The sequence below is a fragment of the Panthera tigris genome, chromosome B1 (assembly GCF_018350195.1).
Source record: "Panthera tigris isolate Pti1 chromosome B1, P.tigris_Pti1_mat1.1, whole genome shotgun sequence".
Classification (NCBI taxonomy): Eukaryota; Metazoa; Chordata; class Mammalia; order Carnivora; family Felidae; genus Panthera; species Panthera tigris.
In genome coordinates, this window is record NC_056663.1 from 182,733,125 (window position 1) to 182,754,970 (window position 21,846).

A 21,846-nucleotide genomic window follows, 5' to 3' on the forward strand; every position below is an offset into this window, starting at 1 on the left:
AATTATGATTCCAAATACTCTCATTTTCAACCACACATAAAAAGGGCTCTTGAACTGATTAAAAGACAATAATTCTTGGAAATAAAAACAAAAAGTTGGGGTTCCTGGGTGGTTTAGTCAGTTAAGCACTCAACTTCATTTTGGCTCAGGTCATGATCTCATGTGGGTTCCAGCCCCATGTCGGGCTTCATGCTGACAGTCTGGAGCCTGCTTCGAATTCTCTCTCTCTCCCTCTTTCTCTGCCTCTCCCCTGCTCGCTCACTCTGTCTCTCTCAAAAATAAACATTTAAAAATATTTATTTTGGTAAAAACATCTCATTCAGGTATTTTCTATAAAGTACAATTTTTAAATGATTAATCATAGTTCTCCTAAATGGATATCCCAGGCTACCAAATATTTCAATTCACCAACATGAAATTGAATGTAATTCAATTAGATGTAACTAGAGTTGTAATATAAAGAGAAAATAGTTACCAAAAAAAAGTTACACAGAAAAGAGATCAGACGTTAGAAAGCATTCTGAAAGAGTTTGGAAAAAGAGCTACAAAATTTACATACATTGCTTTATTAATCCTGTGAGAAATGTATCATGAATGAGGAAACCTTCAAAAAGAACACATAAAAGTAGAATGAAAAAGAGTGTTAAGAATTGAAGCAATATTGAGAAGATCTTTATTCAATTATCATTTCTATGTGCTCTATAATTGAAGCAGGAACTTAGAAATCATCCAGAAGAGAAGAGAATGACTAAAAATTGAGAAAAGGAAAGAGGAAAAGAACATTAAATTCAGAAAAATTGGACTTTTGTGGCGAGAACAGGGGGACATGAGATGTTATACCTGAAAATTCAACTAGTGAAAAGATATTGATTCAACATTTACTGAGCACCTATTAAACACATGCCAGTAAAAATGAATCAAACGGCATCCCTGTCCCTAACAACCACATCACTTTTGTGGTGGGGGTGGGGAAGAGAAGACAGATACACAAGTAACATGAGATAGGTTCAAAAAGTTCACGAGGGCTATTATCAGCCCATATGCCATATGTATAGAAAGAACTTAAAAGAATAAGCAAGGAAACAGGAAGCTGAGTGTGTCAAAACTTCTAGCTGTTAACGGAGCACATACCACTTCCTTTAAAAGCCTAAAAACATTGAAAGAAAAGTAACTCCAGTGGTTCGCTACGTCTTCCCCATTCCCCGTCCCATATCGATGACACAATGACAAGGACAGCAGGGCTTTTCCAAGGTACCCCTTGCAAGAACTTCAGTCAGATGCTCAGAGAAGTTATCTCCATAGAAATCCCAAGTAGTCAGAGAAGTCATTTCTATAGACATCAGAAAGGGGAATAGAATTTCCTGATAATGAGGCGAAATCCAAAGTGAAGCAAGTGGCTGCTCGCAAGCTGGGTCACCCTGTGGGTTCCCTGCAGAACTTTAGTCTTATTTCAGGGTATTCATTCATTCGTTTACTTGCTGCCTCACTAACTGACATGTATTGAGTGCTTTCTACGTATCAAGCACAGGACTATGATTGGTGAGTAAATGTTATAAGGAGCCTATGATCGCTTAATACAACAAACAGACTTTCCAACAAGTAGAAAGACTTCACCAAAATGACTTAAGTTAGTGAAATTGTGAGTTCCTTGTCTTCAGAAGTACTCGAGCAAAAGGAAATGAACTCCAGAGGTTGGATGAGATAAACCTGAAGGGTCCACTTCAAGTCCAGTTTTATAGATACTAAACTTTTCGCCGGCTCTGTCTGTAGAGGTGACTAAATACTCCCTAAGTCTCAAAAATAAGTGCTCAAAAAAATCATAGTTATTCCTGTGCTATTATTTAAATAAAAATGTCAACATATCTTCAGCACACACAGAAAAAGAGGTAAACGTGGCAAACGAACTATTGAGAAATGACAGGGCACTAATACAAGATACAAAGAAAATAATGGTTTCTACCCAAGACTCACAAAATCAAGCTTTAAAATGTTATTTAAAAGGAAAATGAATGCCCTTTTACATTTAAAATGTTTAATAGGAAGACATTACCTTTTACCCAAACCCATATCCTCTCCAAATGAAATTACTGTTGCCTTCAAATCAGTTTCCCTAATAATTGAAATCTATGGTATTAAGTCAAAGGACTTCAAGAGTTTTAAAAATAAATTAATTTCTAAACCATGAGAGGCAAAAAATTTACACAAGAATCAAAACTGTATTGAAATCTCTAACTGGGTATTACTGATTGCCTTGCTACTTTTTTATAACAATGAACGTAAATAAGAAGTCTTTAAAAGCCATCTAATGTAGCATGTAAAAAACTATGAAATTATAAAATTAAAAAATTATTTCCTTCACTCTGAAAAAATAAAGCAAAATAGTTATAACCCAGCTTTCTAATGGAAGATTTTAGTAATTCTCTGATTATAAAAGTAACACATTTATTCAAGATAATTTGAAAAAAAACAATATGTAAAGAATAGAATAATAAATAAGCATCCATAAATTTTCATCAGCCAAAAATAACTACTATTAATATTTTGTTCTCTTCTTTCATTTTTTCTATGCATGTATGTGTACGATTGAGAGATTTAATTAGTGGAATTATATTGTTTTATATTTTGCTTTATCCACTTAAGATAATATCATACACTTTCCTATTTCATTATATTCTTTTAAAAATAACATTGTTGATGCCTGTAGAACATTGTCTTTTGGAGACACCCTGCTGTATATGCAAACCCTATTGTTATTTAGATTCTTTTAAATTTTTTAATATTATCACGAACATAAATTTCTGTGTTTCCCTGATTCTTCCCTTTAGATAAGATCCTAGATGTTAGAAGTGGAATTAGTAGGAAAAGGGGTGTACATATTTTTAAGAGGGAACATTTTCTATTTTTTGTATTCAATTCATTCATCATTAAAAAAATATATATCTACTGAGCATCTGCCATGAGGCAGGCACTATGCCAGATGTTGAGGATACAGTAGTGAAAAGAGAGACCCTGATCCTGCTTCCCAGAGACTGCAGAATCTAGATGATAATCAGACAACCCAAGTACTATGGTAGGAAGTATAGAGTGCCTCCTGTATGGAGGAATAGAGACACAGAAAAAGTACCTGGGAATCCGAGATCTCAGGCGTAGAAAGCCTTCCTAAAGAAAGGATCATGTCACCTGACACCTGTGAATGTGCCAGAAACACGTGAGATTTGTGGGGAGGCAGTTTCACACAGAAGCAATGGCATGTGCAACAGTTCTCCTGGTGGAACAACTGAAGGAGGTCAAGTATGATTAAAGAGAGAAGGTAGATGTGTGTGGAAGCGGGCAGGGGACTGGCAGGATGGTGAGGAACAGTGTGAGGAGGCGAGAGGTAAGACTCGAATGGTGAAAAGAAGCAAGATCCTTGACAGTCTTGTAAACAAAAATAAGGAGTTGCGGTTGTATCCTAAAAGTCTGGGAAGTTTTAAGAAATGGAGTGACAATACAGAAGGCAGAAAGACTAATTAGGAAGAGGATGAGAATTGAAGTCACATAAAACCAACAAAATTCTCATTTTTGTTTAGGTGCCTGGATTGACAGAGAACTGGGTAAATTCAACCAATAGCATATCTTGAGTTTGAGCATTTCTGGACTGGATAGAGAAATACGCTGAATATCATCAGGTAGTACAGATTCTAGAGCCAGACTATCCAGGTTGAAATCCCCACTTTTCCACCTACTAGTTTTGTGAAATTGGACCTATGTAAGATCATAAGAGTAACATACCTTATAGGCTTGTCATGAATATTAAATGAGTAAATAGTTGTAAAGCACTAGAATGGTACCTGGCACATAATTAGAGCTCCGTGTGCTCACTAGTATTATTCCGCAAAAAAATTCATATATTTAATCACCCATTGTGTATCAGTTTCTTCAAATATTCCTTTCTCTAAAAGGTGTGGCAAAAGAGTTCCCAAATTATTTTACATGGAAATAGGGTTCTGTGGTCACATAAATTTGAACAACACTGGATTAAATAAAATTAAACAGTTTCTTTACTGCAGAACATCCCTGAGCCTTAGCATCCCAAAATAAATCGCATGCAACAAAATTAAGGAAGCGTTAAATTAAAACGCAAAGACTAAAATAAACACCCACGAGTTCATAGTGACATAAATAAATAACATAGTGATATAAATAAATAAATAAATAAATAAATAAACAAACAAATTTATTATAAATAACTCCCCAGTTCTCTTTCTGCATGGAAGAGAGGGAGAACTCTTCCATGCAGAAACACTCCAAATAATTTCTGTAGAGATTCCCAGCTCAGGGAGGTGGAATATAACGGTCTCTCCTTATGTGTGAACCATAAATAGTGACTTCCTTCCAAAGAGTAGAGCACACAAGGGTGTCGGGGGTGAAGAGTGACTCTACAGTGGGGCAACCTCACAAACACTACCTAAGCCAGGCAATCAAGGTCAACATCAACAGTGGTAAACCATGTGGACAGTATATACCCTGATATGATGCAATGAGTATAAATGTATAAAAGTATAAACTTTCTGTCTGTGGTCTTCCTCCCAAAAACCCACAGCCCCAGTCTAATTATGAGAACAACATTAGACGAATTCCAACAGAGGGATAATCTACAAAATACCTGACTAGTACTTTTCAAAACTGTCAAGGTCATCAAAAACAAGGGAAGTCTGAGAAACTGTCATAGCCAAGAGGAGCCTAAGGAGACATGACAACCAAATGTAATGTAGTGTCCTGGTTGGGATCCTGGAACAGAAAAAGGACATCAGGTTAAAACTAAGGAAATAAAGTATGAACTTTAGCTAATAATAACGTACTGATATTGGTTCGCTAATTGTAACAAACGTACCACACTAACTTAAGATGTTAATAAGAGGGGAGACTAGGTGTGGAATCTAGGGGAACTCTATAATATATTCCCAATCCTTCTGTACATCTAAAACCCTTGTAAAAAAAATCGTAAACTGTGGTTCTAGGAATGAAAAGTACAGCGTGGGAAACAGAGTCAATGGTACCGTAATAGCCCTGGATGATGGCAGCTCCCTTGTGGTGAACGTGGCATAATGTATACAGTTGCCAAATCACCATGTGGTACACCTGAAAGCGTGCTGTGTGTCAACTACGCCTCAATAAAGAATAAAAATATATGACACGAATTTTCGAACAAACAAACAAACAAACGGTAATTCACCAAGAGGAAGGCAGCGTGGGCCTCAGTTTCCAAACTTATTTGTCCATGGAACCCTTTTTTGTAGAGCATCTCTCAGAGCTAGTATTCAGCAGAAAATACTCTGGGAAATGCTGACGCGGTGTAAGAAGCCTGTTTCCCTCATCAGCCCAGAAAATTGAACACCAATCTAGCCTGCCAAAAACTGCAGAGAGTTGATTTACATCCCAACTCTGAAGACACAATCAAGAGCTAAACGAAGTTCAAATAACTCATGAAAGTTTAATGGGGTGGGGGGGGGGCGGTGGAAATCACATTTTTTTCCTGGCTCTAGTTCCAAAATATTTTCTGCCAACCTGCTTTACTGAATAAAAGCAGAAGGAAACACTCACTGGATTTTATTTTAAGTTCTTTTGATTGTAAAGAGCAAAGAATAAAGAATCCCCTATGTCCAGGTCTTCCCTAGTGCTTCTACAGAACGTCTTAGCCATCTCCCCCATGGCATACAGCACTTTCAGTGATTAAACCATGAGTTACCCATAGGTGGAATCTTTATCTAACTTATTTCTGAATCTCCAGATCACATGGTAGACTGTCTTCTAGCAGGCATTCAGTAAATATCTTTTTTTTAATATGAAATTTATTGTCACATTGGTGTCCATACAACACCCAGTGCTCCTCCCAACAGGTGCCCTCCTCAATACCCATCACCCACCCTCCCCTCCCTCCCACCCCCCCATCAACCCTCGGTTCTCAGTTTTTAAGAGTCTCTTATAGTTTGGCTCCCTCCCTCTCTAACCTTTTTTTTCCCCCTTCCCCTCCCCCATGGTCTTCTGTTAAGTAAATATCTTTTAATTGAATATCACAATAATTGCTAGAAGAGATGGCAAGTGCCTTTACTATTAATCTGACACAAACTTTGAGTTCTTACTACATAAAGCTCAGAATGCTAGATATAATGGGTCTACAAAAATGTTTTAAAATTGTTACTGCTTTCAAGAGGCTTATAACTAAAGTAAAAAAGATGTGTACAGAAAGTGCTATCACAGAGTGCGATTTGTAATAACCATAAAACGACAGCATGCTAAAAGACAGTGTGCTTCCAAAAGAGGGAGAGATCCTTTTCAACAGGGCTGATAACTACAGCAGAGAAGAGGTGTCATCTGAGCTGACCCTCACAAAATAGATGGATTTTCCTAATGCTAAGCAGGCAGAAAGAGCTTTCCAGGACAAGAAAACAAAATAAGAAAAGTTTTCTTTTCTTTTCTAAAAGATGCAAGGAAGGGCACATAGGACAGTTATAGGATGGCAGAGATTGATAAAGTGAAAGGGAAAGCTAGGGACAAACTAAAAATTCCTAAATGTTGCGTTGTGGGGTGGGAACTTGTTGGGCAATTGGTAGTCACTGAAGATTTGTGAGAAGGCAGTGGCATGTATTATAAGGTTTCATCTGCTTGTAGCTAAAGTTAATTGTGTTAAGAGTACATATGAAGATGGGGAAAGACGTAAGTTGAAAATCAGGAGGTGTCAGTATAAGACAAGGATATGAATTAACGTCTGAAACAAAGTTAGCACTCAATAAAAGATAGCCATCCTCCTCTTCATCACCACTGTGATCACTATGGTAATGGCCTTAATAATAAAAAGGAAGAGAAAGCTGTAAGACCACGGGAAGAAATAATTTATAGAACTTAGTGACTATTTGGATATGGAAAATAGCAAAGATATTTCAAGTCTAAATTACTATAGTAATGATGAAACTAACTGAAATGGGAAGGTCAGGACAAGATGCTCATTTTAGGAATAATGCCATAGACTCAGTTTTCAACATGTTGAGTTTGATTTCACAGAAGACACGTACAGTAGATAGTTGATCATAGAGGATTGGAGGCAAAAAAGATGTGGCAGCAAAGAGGGAAGCTGTGGAAACCTGAATGTGATGACCTGAATGTTCTTAATAAAATAAGTGGCATGTGTTGAAAATGAGTGAGGGGGAGGTAGAATCAGGGGCTACACAAGCATGGAAAACTCTGGGAAAACCTAACTGGAAAGCAGATAATGAATGACGAATCATAAAAGGATTGACAGGCAGCAAAATGAATCCACTGAAAGATGAATGGATTTAGACTGAATTCACGGTAAACATATAACTCATGTGAGTTTCCTCCCAAGTATGCCACAGTTTGGGAAAAGACAGTAGATGGCAGAGGCAGCCTTAGGCTAAGGATTGGAATGGCAGGCAGAACAGAAGTCTATGGGGCAAGAGATTGCGAGGTGCAAGGGAGAACACTGATGGGATGGTAGTTACGCCATCCAGCCTAAGTAGCCTTCGTGCAAAAAGGAGAGAACTGCCCAAAAGATCAGGGAGCTTAAGAACTAGATGACTCAAGGAGACAGGAACAAATACAAAGGGATAGGTAGGCGGACACTAACTTGTAGAGGAGGTATTTAGCATGACCACAGTTAAAGAATCAATTATTTCAACAAACACTTCTTGAGCGTTCCATGGGCTATGCATTGGGCTAGACGTTGCGGATAAAAAAACACAGTCCCTGCTCTTAAAGAAGGAATAATGTAGTGCAGGGATTGAGAAACTTTCTGTAAAAGGGCAAACAGTAAATATTTTAGACTTTGCAAGTCATGAGGTCTCTATGCAACTACTAAACTCTGACATTGTAGTGCGAAAGCACCCGCTGACAATAAGTAAACAAAGGAACAAGGCTTCCAATACGACATCTTTTATTAATTCCTATCATTTTCATGGGCCACAGATATCATTATTCCTCTGGTTTTTCAGCCAGGTGAAAATGTAAAAAAATATTCTTAGCTTGCCAGCTGTATAAAGACAGGTGGCAGGGCAGATTTGGGCCTTGGACTATAGTGCGTCAACCTGAGTTAGTGGGTAAGTATGGAAAAAAAAAGAGGAGAGTAGTGGGCATGTGTGTATATACATGTACATATATAACACATACACTTACCGTTCATACGTGTTCTCAGCAACCAGCGGTAGGCTTGGAACATCGACCTATTATTTCCCTCTCTACCTCTTTCCAGTCATGATGGGTAAACAACTTTAGTGTTATGTTTCCTATACCTAATAGGCTAAAACTGATACTTTCTCTACACCTTTGAGAAATTTTCAAACTTCACCAAAAAAATTATTTAGACCCAACCCTTTTATTTTTTTTTTTTGAGTTTACGTCTTTACAACAAAAGATCAAACAATTCTTTCATACATGAATCATTTAATGATTGTGTTTTATGACATATTGATAATACTGTCTGATAGCTAGACCTAAATGCACTGCCTAGAGATAGAAATATATGGCATATTTCCTCAAATATCTCTATGATTTTTGTTTACATTGCTTCCTTTCACCATCTAATTTTGAAGGGTTTTAAAGTGAAAATAAAAATGGTTGAATAATAAAAAGCTGCCTAACATGCACTGTTTGGAATGTGATAACTCAAAGCAGCAGGATATTTCTCAGGAGTAGCAGAAGGAGCCACGATGATAATTGCTGGAGCTGGGTGAGGGGTTTATGGGAGTTCTTTGGGGTATATTTGAAATTTTCCATGATAATTTCTGACACTGTGATTGAGAGAGGTCAACTCTGTGGTGTCCATTAAGCCCCTCGGCGGCAGCAGCGACAGAGTCGTACCCAGTACCGCAAGGAAGCCTCGTAGAGGCAGGTGCACCAGGCCGTGCTGAGGCGGACAGTCGAGCGTCAGGGGCATGTGACAGGACTTACCAACCTCCTGTTTAAACAGTTCTTTACAGCTTTTCTGTTTACGTCATTTTACTTTATTTTTTAAAGTGAACTGTAGTTGTTTCAGCCTACTTTAGATAGCAGGTTCATTTGAGTTCTGCGACAGAACACAGCATGTAGCAGCCTGCTGTGAGGACAAACATATTTCAAATACAGTATCAGTATCGCTGGCTTCCACGGACAAAATTTTAAGGGAAGAGTGAGTCAGTTCATTCCCATCTCATTCTTTTAATATCTCAAGAGCATCAGGAATAAATTGCCACATAATACTTTTATCACGTTGAAAAGTTCAGGCCAGTACGGTACATGATTTTTTCCTTCTTCTACACAACATTTTCAGGATTACTGCAGCTAAACAGGTGTGATCCTCGGTCACTGAAAGTAAAAAGGAAGAGCGTGCAAACACTGTGCTGGAGTGGTTCTTACCCAGGCTTCCGTGTAATGAATGACATACACTCCTGATACCAACAAGCACTTTTCGCTCTGCATTATGTAACTTGGCATGGCAAAATAAAGTGAAAAATGAACAATAGCCAACCTGTGCTTTCCTCATGTATACCAAAGGTTCTTTGAGATGTTCAGGAGGTGCAGCAGGATGGCTAGGTAAAGGAAACCTAGGGACAAAAAGAGGCAGCTAAATATTATACGTTATCTGGATAAGTAATTAATTCTCTTCATTAGAAATGACTCACCTCTGTAGTCCACGTCATATATGAAACAGAGTATCTGTTAGCAAACCTGTGTGTTTTCAGAAGGTATAACAACATAATAAAACTTTAATTCTTATCCTACTAGCGTGGTAGCTTCAGATTAGCAATTTAATTGCTCGTTAAAAGTTGAATTGCACAATAATCTGAGTTCATAAATTGGGGGAATTTTAAAATTACTGAGCTTAGTAAATGCTCATGTAAAAATTACCAGAACTCTTATTTTTAGCACATAAATATTGTAACACTTAGAGGGATTTTTTTAAGGTTCAAAAAAAATCTGTGAACTCACAACATATCTTTTCGTTTCTCCCAATTTCCTTTTCCATATCGCTATATATTTTTAACATAGTTGAAATAATATAAGTGCTATCTTCCATAAGAGTCATGTTTTAATAGATACAAATTTAATAAAATTTAAAAATGTTAATGTCTCGTGGATTCTTTCTGTTTTCTAAGTAACTTTACATTCGTATTCCAAATGTACTGGTTTTATTAAGAAAACATTTGTTGACTCAACAATATTTGAGCCATTTTAGGTACTAAGGATATGATGGTAATTGAGACAATATCCCCTGTTCTCATAAACTTAACATCTAGTAAAGGCAGTCAATAATTATAAAAAGGGACAAATTAATAGAATAATATCAGAGAGTAATGAGTGCCATGAGAAGATGAGAGCAGGGTAATGAGATAGAAGTGATTTGGAAGGATAGGGAAGGTGTCTAGGGGAGCTAATACTTGAACTAAGACCTAACTGAGAAGAAGGAGCCAACCAGGCAAAGATGTGGGGGAAGGATATTCCAGGCAGAAAGGCAGCAAGCACAAGATCCTGAGTTAGGAACACTTGGCGTGTTTAAAAATCAGAAAAAGCCAGAATGGTTGAAATAAAATGATGGACGCACAGTGACATGAAATCACAGAGAGAGAGGGCAGTAGGAAAACACAACAGTTCAACATTTACTTAGAGATTCCAGTCTTTTTCGCAACAACATATAACTCCTATTGAAATTAATTGTAACACTTGTACCTACAGCAAAGCAACCATGTTCCAATAATCAAGAACCATACACTGAATTTTCAAGAAGTACTTCATTCAAAGTGGGACATCAACATGTAAAGTGTTTATGATATACCAAGCTGAACTACACCTATCCCAAGACCTAAGTGTAAAATGTTCAAATGCCCGTAAGAAACATTTCTGGAATAGAAAAAGCAACCTGGTCTACCCAACCTAGAAAACAGTTGTATTAACTAATTATTTCCAGCTAACTGTTTTTTTCTACTAAAATCTGTACTCTGTGTACCTAAATAAATTACCTTTCCCCACTCACAAATGAAAAAAAGTTACGATCTTCATATACCTCAATATTTCTTTTTATATGCAAGATAAGCCAAGACTACACTATATGGTAACTAACTTAAATTTAAAAAAAACTATATACTTCATACTGTGTGATATATCATTTGTAAAGGGACGTAGTTTAGAATTAAATTGTTTTAAAATTCTTTCACGTTATGGGGCACCTGGGTGGCTCAGTCGGTTAAGCATCTGACTTTGGCTCAGGCGATGATATCATGGATCGTGAGTTCAAACCCTGTGTCGGGCTCTGCGCTGACAGCTCAGAGCCTGGAGCCTGCTTCAGATTCTGGGTCTCCCTCTGTATCTGCCCTTCCCCTGCTTATGCTGTCTCTCTCTCTCTCTCTCTCTCTCTCTCTCTCTCTCCAAAAAATTAATAAAACATAAAAAAAATTTAAATTCTTTCACGTTAATGATAGTTATTTCCAAATTTAATAAAACTTAATTTAGGACTGAAACTTGAGAGTACTTACTTATAATCTTAAGTTATTTAATGAACAAAGACATTTAATTAAAAACAGGGAACAAGAGGTGGCAACCCCAAAATCATTAATATAAAACCAAAATAAAGTTAGATTTTTATTCATTCAGAAGTATTTAATAAGAACCTACTAAGTGTTTACAGTAATAAAAATAGTAAACAAATAGGCTAAAATTCTGTCATTGTGCAGCTCACATTTAGTTATATGCAGAGATGAAGGTTGACAGGTAAGAACGAAGCATGGAAACTTGGGCATCACTCTTGACTCTTGTCTCTTCCTGTCCCTGAAATCCCTCTAAATCCTTCTCATCCTTTTTCATCCCACTGACACTGTTGTAGACAACAGACATCTCCTGCCTATATTCAGCCAACAGGTTCTTAAGCAGTCTCCCCTGCTTCCACACTATTTTCAGCCTATTAGCCAATTTGCCTGGCTGTATAGCCACAAGCAATGTCTTCCTTATTCACCAATGATTCTATTTCCAGTGTCTAGCATAACGCCTGGCACATACTGGAAAACCAGTACATTGCTTAGTGAATATAAAACGCAGACACGATCATGTCACCACTCTGCTTGAAATTCTAAAATGACACCCAAATGCTCTTAGGATCCTGCCTAAAAAGGCTTGAAGAAGCAGCACATCCCCACCCACGTATCTAGAATCGTCCTTTACCATGTCCCTCGCCCTGTACCACCCAGCCATAAACTCCATATAAACACACATAAACTCCAGTGTGCCACACTTTCCCAATTCTGAATCTCTGAGCCCGTTGCTCCCTTCTAAAGCACCTTTCTTCTCTACTCCTTCCCCTGACTTACTCCACCTTAGCTTTTGATTTCAATCTGAATATTGCTTCCTTCGGTAAGCCATCATGACATCCCCGCCCTGAGTTAAGTGCCTACTCCATTTGTCTGGCCCATCGCAGCACCTCTTGGACTATGTACTATCCATACTATACTATACTATAATTGTGCTCTAATTGCCTTCTTAAACCGTGTGTGCCTCAGAGATGTGAGCTCCAGGAAAGCAAAGGCTATCCAGCTTGTTCACTATCCTCAATTCCTAGCTCAGTGCATAACACATAGCAAGTACATTTAAAGCAACATTCAAAAGAAGGCAAAGAAGAACGGTGATTAGGACATTTTGGAAGTGCTCTGGTCTACTGCCTGAGGACTCTTCCAACAAATGCCATGAATATCTATAAAGACTTACTCTATCTTGTGGTCTAGTGTGAGAAACCCATTATCTAAAATCTTCCCATTTTTGGTCCACTACTGCTCAACATTCATACCTCTCCAAGGTATGGTGGACATTTGCATATATCTACTATAACAGTAGACTGTGGGATGTTTTTATAATATATATTTATATAGAAAGACTTTAAAAAGGATTATTTACTTCTTTAATTTATATTCCTTAAAAGAGAATGATAGGTCACCTAATTCTTAATAAACTGTTCTACACAAAGTACAATGAAAACTAAGGGGGAAAAAGGTACATGTTCCATGTAAAGACTGTCTTAGTTAAATCTTTTTAGTAAGTTTAGGATTAATAACTACACTGAGTTTCTTCAACAAATATTTATCACGTGTTAGCATTGGCAGGTGGCGTAATAACTACCTGTTGACTCAAAATCATTTATTTGATGCTCTAGAAGGCACTAAAAGAAATATAAAATTCAATTATTGTCTTATAGCATTTTTAATCCAGGTGAGAGATAAAATATAAACATATGTGAGATGCAGTAAAACACATGTGCTTTGGAATCAGACAGCTGGAGGTTACGACCTAGTACTACCATTTACTAGCCATACGATCTTCAGTAAATTATTTAAGTAGTTTAAGCCTCCGTTTTCTCTTCTGTAAAATGGTTACAATAATAAATTCCACAATCATAGGGTTGTTGTGAAGATTACATTACACAAGGCAATGAATTTAAAGTGCTTAGCACAGTGCTTGCATAAAATACTCCTTCGATCAATGTGAACTATTAAATATTAACACAACAATAATTAAATAAATTAGTCAATCTTAAGTGGGAAGAACTAACTTCGGCTAGAATTACAAGCTTCAGGTAAATAACAGAATACAGAAAATTTTCTGTCTCTTTTAAACAGGAATCGGACAAAAATCTCGGGCGTGTTTACCAAAATAGGTAAAAGGAAAGTGAACAATTTTCAGGTATCATCTGTATAGCTCATGTGTCTACACCTCTATTAGGTAAGAGGACATCTTTTTTTCTACTCTGATTATTTAACCTAGTAAATTCTTCTACTTTATTTTTTGTTTTCTTTACTTGTCCATCTAATGGTTTCTGTCAATGAAAAATGCAGCACAGTATACCAAGTCCTCTTTATTCTTCTGACTTATGTTAGCAAAAACACTTCCCCACTCTGGATGTGTCTTCCCTGTGAGAAGAGCTCCCTTACTATAATATTCTTAGATTCTCCCCAGGGCTTTTTCTCGCTTGCCACAGAAGAGGTTTAGCGCCTTATCCGACTTTTAAATTTTGGAATAATAAATGGAATGTGCTCACTGATGCTTTTTAACTGGAAGGTTAAGTCTAGTTAATTCTGGAGTTCAGTTAAAGGACCCATTTTGCTCTTGCACTAAGCTACAACCTTTTATCTGGTCTTTATCAGTAATAAAAGTATGATTTTGATATCCTATTTGGCTTGTTTCTCAATTTCTTCAGAACCCAGGCGAGCAAAAAAGGTAGTACTACTTACTCCTTCAAAAATCTCAACAGATTATACAAAAATACTTAATGTCTATTGTTAGGATACTGAAATAAGACAGTGAATGAAACTCTGTCCCTGCCATCAAGTAAACAGGCACTCACTGGTCAGACAACCATCTTAAGGAATGCATTACACTACAAAAATTGCAATCATCAGTCAAATCTCCTCAGATAAAAATTCACTGTTTGGAATTACACACAACCTGATGCTTTCATTCCACCAGTACTGGACACACAGACCCACACAGTTATACGCTTTCTATGTCACAGTCAAATACATAAATCATCATGTTCACATTTAAGCAACCTGTGGCATCTCTAAACTTACTGTAAATTTAAAACCTTATTTGTCATGATAAACATCTATTCCTTGGAGGAATGATATCAGGGGTATCATTACGGTCAACTTCAACTGACAGATAGCACTTATACATGATGTTATTTAAGAATTCGTAAGCCAACTGGGAAAATGGCGACAAGCAGAGAAGCAAATACTGATTTTTAAAATGTGTGTCTAAGCACAGATCCACAGGCCTTCGTCTGAGTCCCTTTAGAAACAGTTCTGATAAACTGGATTATCTTATTTCCTAGTTAACAGCAGATTAGAAAGGGCAAGTTGGAAACAAAAGTGTTAGAAACTAGAAAATGCTAGAGACACAGGCACATTGAACAGCAGCTTTAAAAAAAAAGAGAGCAGACATAAGAACTCCATTAGGCTATAAACTCCATGAGGGTAGGAATTGATTTCTTGTTCTATACTATATTCCCAGTGCCTAGCATAGTGCTAGCCCATGGTAGGTAATAAATAACAGATGAATAACGCAGTATTGAATAAACTACAAAAGCTAACACTCTAGATCTATATTCTTTGTAGTAAGAAATAGTTTTACACACCACAACAGATTCTGAAGACAAATCCAGATTAAAAAAACACTGATTTTCTTAAGAATGACACCAATTTTGAAAAAAAAAAAAAAGTTAACTATATTTAGAATGGTTGCTTTATAAAGAGAGAAGGGTAATATCCAAAATGGCACCAATAAAAAGAATGTTGATAAGCTTCAGTTATCTGAAATATTAACTTATTTCCCTAACTATATTGGATAAAGGAGTTATTAATATAAAAATTTTGGTGGTAAAAACCCCCATATGGTCATTACCCATTCTCAGGCAAGACTGTAATTTTTAAATATATCAACTTATGTGAAATGTTACATAAATACTAATGAGAAATAATAATATAATGAGTGTACATAGCAATATTATATTCATTACTTACAAAGTAAATACAGCTAAACGTAACAGTATCTCAAAATAGGTAGGAAAAACTCACACACTCAGTTCACTATAAACAGCATTCTGAAGTTTCTTCTCCCAACCTATTTTTTAAAAAAAAGAATAAAACATGTGAACATATTAGTTTTCAAAAGAAGCATACATTGTAATAAAGCATATCTCACTAAAACTCTGACATCATATTCATTTGTGAAAGAACTTTATCAATTGTCAATTGCTGTGTCAGTGTTATGAAGGAATTATTTCTTACACATCCACTGTGTCCATTGGCAAACACTGAGTAGCAAAATTCTCAACATATTGTCTTTTAAGCAGAACTACCGCACCAGCTTCTCCAGATGGGAGGACCACTGCCCCTTCCACGGCTCAGGGGTTCAATGAACGCCAAAGCAGAGCTAAGTGATGCACTGCTGGTGCTATGGGGGATGTGCCAAGGGAAGGGCAAGAAACAGCCAGGCACCTGACAAAGACAGATCGTAAGCAGTCACAACTAACTACTTCGTAAACTCCTGAACAACAGAAACATTATTAGAGGTACCCCCAGACCGGTTAGCCTGGCCTCTAACAACTTGAACTTTTCTGGAAAAGTAAACCACTTAACATCTCAATTTCCATGTGCAAGGGTTAGGATAGGGAACCTCTCTTCTTGCTGTCAAGAAAATTAGGATTTCCTTTTCTTTGAAATGACAGAAAAGAAGAGGGGCGGGGGGAAGTATAGAAGGAAAAGCAGCCATGAACAAAAAGTAAAAGAGGAGGTGCTTAGCGAGGGAGATTCTTCACACATTCAGGATGTGTTTTGATCAGGAAGTAAACAGTATTTAAAACTGGTTACTGCAAAGCAGTGATTCCCACAGTGATCCTGAATTTTTGCAGCATTTTATAGAAATATCTGAAAGTTCTAATTCTCCTCAACTAGAAACCTATCCAGACACTGTTTCACAATTTTGAATGAGTAACTGTTAGGCCGGTGATAAAATATTCCCTCCAAATAAAGTATTTCTTTCTTTTGCCTTAACGAATTAGGAGGAAAAAAGCAACTTACAAACCTGATATTTTAAAGAATTCCTTAATATCTTCTTTTAGTGATTCAAGTTTAATCTCAGGTCTCTGAAGACTGGCCTAATTTAGAAGAAAAAGAAGAAAGGAAAAGACAGAGGTCAAAAGTCAGTCATTTACAAAGGAGTGTCCAAACGTGCACACTATTTTAAAAATTCCTTTTTGAAGTCACAGCACCTCAGAATTATCTAGAACAGCTCATAAGAAAGAAGACTTTTTCACCTACTCTTAAAATACAGGATCTGTGATGGTACACTGCAGTCTACTCCACATATAAAAACTTATAGCTTAGGAATACTTAATATTTTTATCTAGAATTTTCATCTTTATGAATCTTAATATCTATTTTTCTAGCAGGAAGAACACTCAGCTTTTATAAATCCATTCTCTTAATATTGTGTCAAACATATACAGTGGCATTTACAACTAATGACCAAAAACCCAGTTGCATCCCTGATAGATGGATTTTTCCTCGTCAGATTGCTGCTCAATGCAAACCTGCATTTGTTGTGCGTAATTACAGAAAACACATAAAATTACCAGTTCAAAATACGTATTCGTGTCTCCTTCATCTCCACATGCATGCTTTCTATTCTATTCATTTTTCACACTGTAATATTTACCAAAAGTAATCATTTCCTCAATTTATAATGGCTTCTGTAATTTTCAAAGTGTTGATCTCTCATCATCTAACTTTTTCTATCAAATTTTAAAAGCATAGTGCTTCAGAAGGCATTTCTATTAGGGTTAACTCATGATAAGCATTTCAAACGTTAAGAAATCAAAAATTGATCTTCCACTACTTTGCTCCTTCTCTTCTATTTTTTAATCTTCATCTATGAAATGACCATGTACCAGATCTTCTAAGTCAGAAACTTCAGTTATTCATAATTCTACTCTAACTCTTCAAGGCACCGACCCCTTTCTGGGAACATGAAACATGACATTGGAGACAGTGAGTTATTGTTTGGTTTGGGGTTTTGCTGTTGTTGTTGTTGTTGTTGTTGTTGTTGTTGTTGTTTCATCTCCCTGATTTCCACATAAAAACAGACCAAGCAACTGAACGGGAAAACCAAAACCCCATGGAAAACATTTACAACAAAACTTGGTGATAAGATATCCCCTACAAACTTAAAATACAAACGGTTGGGGACAAACCAATAGCCACAAGACTTGTACGGTATTAGCGCTTGTGCAGGAAAAAAGCAGAAGGAAGTAAGCAGTTGTGGTATGTGATGGATGTGAAAACAGGAGAACCCCAAAATAGCCAACACTATTTTCACTGGAACATACGATGAGCCAATTTTAGAACAGGAGCTAAAACTGGGAGGGGTTTTGCCCAACTGAATACAGCAGATGAAGTCTGAACAGACTGGAGCAGCCGAGCAGCTATGAATTCTTGACGCTGACCAACCAGCACCCCCTTTCTAGACAAGGTCACACTAAGGAGAAAATCCTGATAGAGTAATAAAAATTGAGGATGACAGGGAACCAATGGATTGCCTGGAAAAGTGGTAAATAAAGGAAAAGGCATGTATCTTGCCTTTCCTATAGAAACTGCACCACAGGGTAGTTACGTAATAGATAAGGGGAAATGTTCCTTGATAAAAAGTATTCTAGCTGATAACTAAAACAGATGTGATATCATCAGAATATCACCATTCTGCAACCTCTAACATATTACTAACTCTAGGCACTGAGCAGAAATAGCTGTTAGCTTTACAAAAGACAACCAGATATTATGTGCTTCTTAACGAAAGAACACTCTAATGCCAGCAGTGATGACCACAGGGGAGACACTCAGTCTGATCAAGCCAGTGGTCCAGCTGTCAATTTATAAGTCATGTAAAGGACAGACAAACATGCTAAGTTGCACCATGAGGGTGCAATCAGAGAAATCCAGGATATGAGAAATTCTAAAGGTCAAATGGCTCTGTTCTTTAGTTAATAAAGTGTAAGGAAAACCAAAGGAAGGAGAAAAAAAACCAGTAGATTAAAAAAAAACATAACAAAAAAAATTTTTAATTGGCAAGACTGAGTTAGGGTGTCTTAGTGTGAGGGATATACCCTTGGTTAATAAAACTATCAAGAAATGCAGGAAAGTGATTACCATAAAAATCAGGTTGTTGGGGAGGGAGGAGTTTGTGATGAGTGGGGCAAAAGGAAGGGATTCTGGTGTGGCAAAGTTTCATTGTTACAAGGTTGTTCATCTTATAGTTCATTACATTATAGGTTTGTTTTATAAAGTTTCTATCTGTGTTTCGAGCGTCAAAAAAGAAAAAGAAAACTACATCTCCCAATTTATTCTCTCTCCATTCTAAAGTCCCACACGTAAGCCTAAGTCCTTACCATTTCTCATCTGGGTCAAGGTGACAGCTTCTGAACTGGACATCTTGCCACTTTATTTACATTCCAATTACTCCCTAGGGAGCATTCTCATACTCCCTTAGCCTACTTTTTCTTCTTTCTTAGCATTCACTACCTCCTAATATACCATATGATTCATGTATTTACTGTGTTTATTGGCATGCTGTCTATCATCATTCGCCAGAAGTGGTGAGCTCCCTAAGGCAGAGGTCTTTGTCTTTTTGTTCACTGCTGTATCCCAAGTGCTTAGAATAGTTACTTTCACACAGCAGGTGTTCAATAAATGTTTGCTGAATACATGAACCAATTTCTCCCTTTACTAAATCCATCCTCCAGCGTCTTCTTCCCCAAACAAGGCTTTCCTGACTGCAAATCTCCACAGCATACACAGGAAGTCTAAACTGTTCAAAAGGGTACACTTGCCCTTCACGACGTAGACCAACTTACCTCTCCAAATTTATCAGCTGCCCCTCCACCAAGCTAACAACATCCTGTCTTTTCTTACACCTCTTCCCTCAAAACACCCTACTCCTTAGTCACAGTGAACTACATTCACTGATCCCCCAAATGCCATATATTTTAAGGGTTCCAGGCACCCCCCCACCCCTTGCCTACAAAGATAGTACACTCCGTTTCTCTGTGATGGCATTTATCAGATTACACTGTAATTTTCAGCTCACCTATTTTTCTTTTTGACTCTTAAATTCAAAGGCAAGGATTATGAATTCATTTTTGCATATCAAGTATTAACTCTAGTAATTTTTGCATGACAAAATTATATTGATCCAACCATGTACTAGCCTTTTTAACCAATTTTCACCCAAATAAACAAGGAACTTCATAAAACCTATGTTTTAACTAAAAAGACTGGTTTCCATTCTATTATTCCTAGGATTTTAAAAGCTGCAAAACCTGGCTCATCATTCAAAGTACTAGAGCAAAAGGAAATAGATTTTCTTTTACTAAGCCTATATTTGGAAATGACTCAGAAGTCACATAATTTAAAGAATTTCAAGAGAAAAAACTGGTCATTCCTTCTAAACATCTTCAAATATTTTAAGGTTGCTAGACTTCCTAGATATATATATATATATATATATTTTTTTTTTTAATCAAAGGCAAACCAAATTCCTAATCATCAACAGAATTATAAAAATCTTGAGAAATTTGAAAACCAAAAGCAGGGTCACTGATAGGAGGGCAACATGGTAAGACAGTTCTCAAACATGTTTTAGTATAGCAGCATAATCCTTTTTTCAAATGAAATCTGAACCCAATGAAAAACCGTACTATATAAAATACATGGAAAGTGATATAAGTAGACAACGCAAAGGAGTGTTTTCTCATTGTCGAAGGTATAGTTATAGTAAAAATGTATATTTTTATTATGCTATAGCCTCAATAATCCAGTTTGTTTTTGCACTTTGCTTTGGTTGCTCAATATAAGGAAAAAGTCTTGATTCACAGAGATAAGTGCTTTCACTTTTAATAGCCTTCCTGGCCACGTCAGCACACTCACAAATTAAACTGCTGCAGGAAATCAAAAGAGTAATGGGAACTTTCTTTTTTGAAAACAAATCCCGAAATCATTTACTATAAATACAAAAATCAGACCAGCTTCTGATGCTTATAACTGCTAAACCTACACATATCATGATGTTGTTCCCACACGATTTGTCACTGGCTGGCTTGTCCCACATCGCAGCAGTCCACCACGAAGGGAGCTTTGTTGAGCAGGTGCACCTACACTCTTCCTACCCCTGCAGTAGGATCCTCGCCCAAATATTCTGAAAGACTCATGCAGAGTTATATCCTTCCTCATCAGCGACACATTTCTAAGTGTCCTTAACATATGAAGATGATGAAAGCAACAGGGTTTTATCCTGGGACCTATTCAGAGACAAGTTAATTTGGAAGCATGACAGTGGATTATGAAGTATTTAATATAAAAATGCATCTGAAAGAGTGTTGTTTCTTAATATATTTTTAAATTAAGAATTTTTAAATGAATAGGACATTTCCTGAGTCCTTGGATATATCCGAGCACAGTTTTGAAACTACTTGGGACTAAATAAGGATAGGATTTGGCATCAGAAGACCTTGAATTATCTCTCAGCCTTATTTATTATCTTGGTCAAGTCATTTAACCTCTCTGTATTCTCTATTCTCAGTGTTCTTTATCTAATAGGGAAAGTAATATCTGAACTAGGTTATTGTGAGACTCACATAAAAAAATTTTCAAAGTTATTTTTAGGCTGTTGAAGTCCAGTGTAGATTAAAGTTGTGTTATAAAATATAAGAGATGTCCAGATGGCAGTGGACTAAATGTAAAAGACTTCCAGGGAAGGAGTGCCTGGAGGTACAGGTTTTTAAATCTACAACAAAATTTAAGCCTTTCTTTAAACAAAATGCCTTTAGCTCACTATGAGAGCTGGCAAAATATGATCAAAAATATAATCTAATGAGAGTGTACATTGCCCTGCATATATCCTTCACCCATTTATTTATGTTGACATTTCTGACATCCTCTATCATTCTGCACTGTAAAAACACATGACTGTCTCTGCCCCCTCTACCCCTCACACACACACACACACACACACACACACACACACACACACAGACACACACAAATCCAGTTTCTTTCCACGTCCACCATAACAGTCTTAAGCCAAAGCATTAGCCACTGGCCATCCTAAATTTCTAAACCTGGTGAGTAAAGAAAATTGGAGAAATAAGTGGCTAATGTCGTGGGTGAGTCAAAGAAACTGGGAAGTAACGTGAGACTAGATACTCCATGAAGAACATCCAGGGCACAGCAAGGTCTACAAAGAGGGTTCCAGTGATCTTTTAATTCCCTCTAAAGAGGCCCCAGC

General features: G+C 36.9%; 1 protein-coding gene across 2 annotated transcripts in view; it reads right to left on the reverse strand.

The window, feature by feature from the left end:
- Window positions 1-21,846, reverse strand: part of TBC1D19 (TBC1 domain family member 19) — a 145,818-nt gene that overhangs the window by 103,867 nt on the left and 20,105 nt on the right. Inside the window, exons 2-4 of one of the 2 annotated variants that reach the window (XM_007091122.3) lie at window positions 16,594-16,666; window positions 15,585-15,630; window positions 9,500-9,575 (exon numbers count right to left, since the gene is read on the reverse strand). In XM_007091122.3, coding sequence (XP_007091184.1) covers window positions 9,500-9,575; window positions 15,585-15,630; window positions 16,594-16,666 — 195 coding nt within the window. Of the gene's footprint in view, window positions 1-4,645; window positions 4,684-9,499; window positions 9,576-15,584; window positions 15,631-16,593; window positions 16,667-21,846 lie in introns of those variants that run through there. The other variant, XM_042984816.1, reaches the window with a different exon arrangement.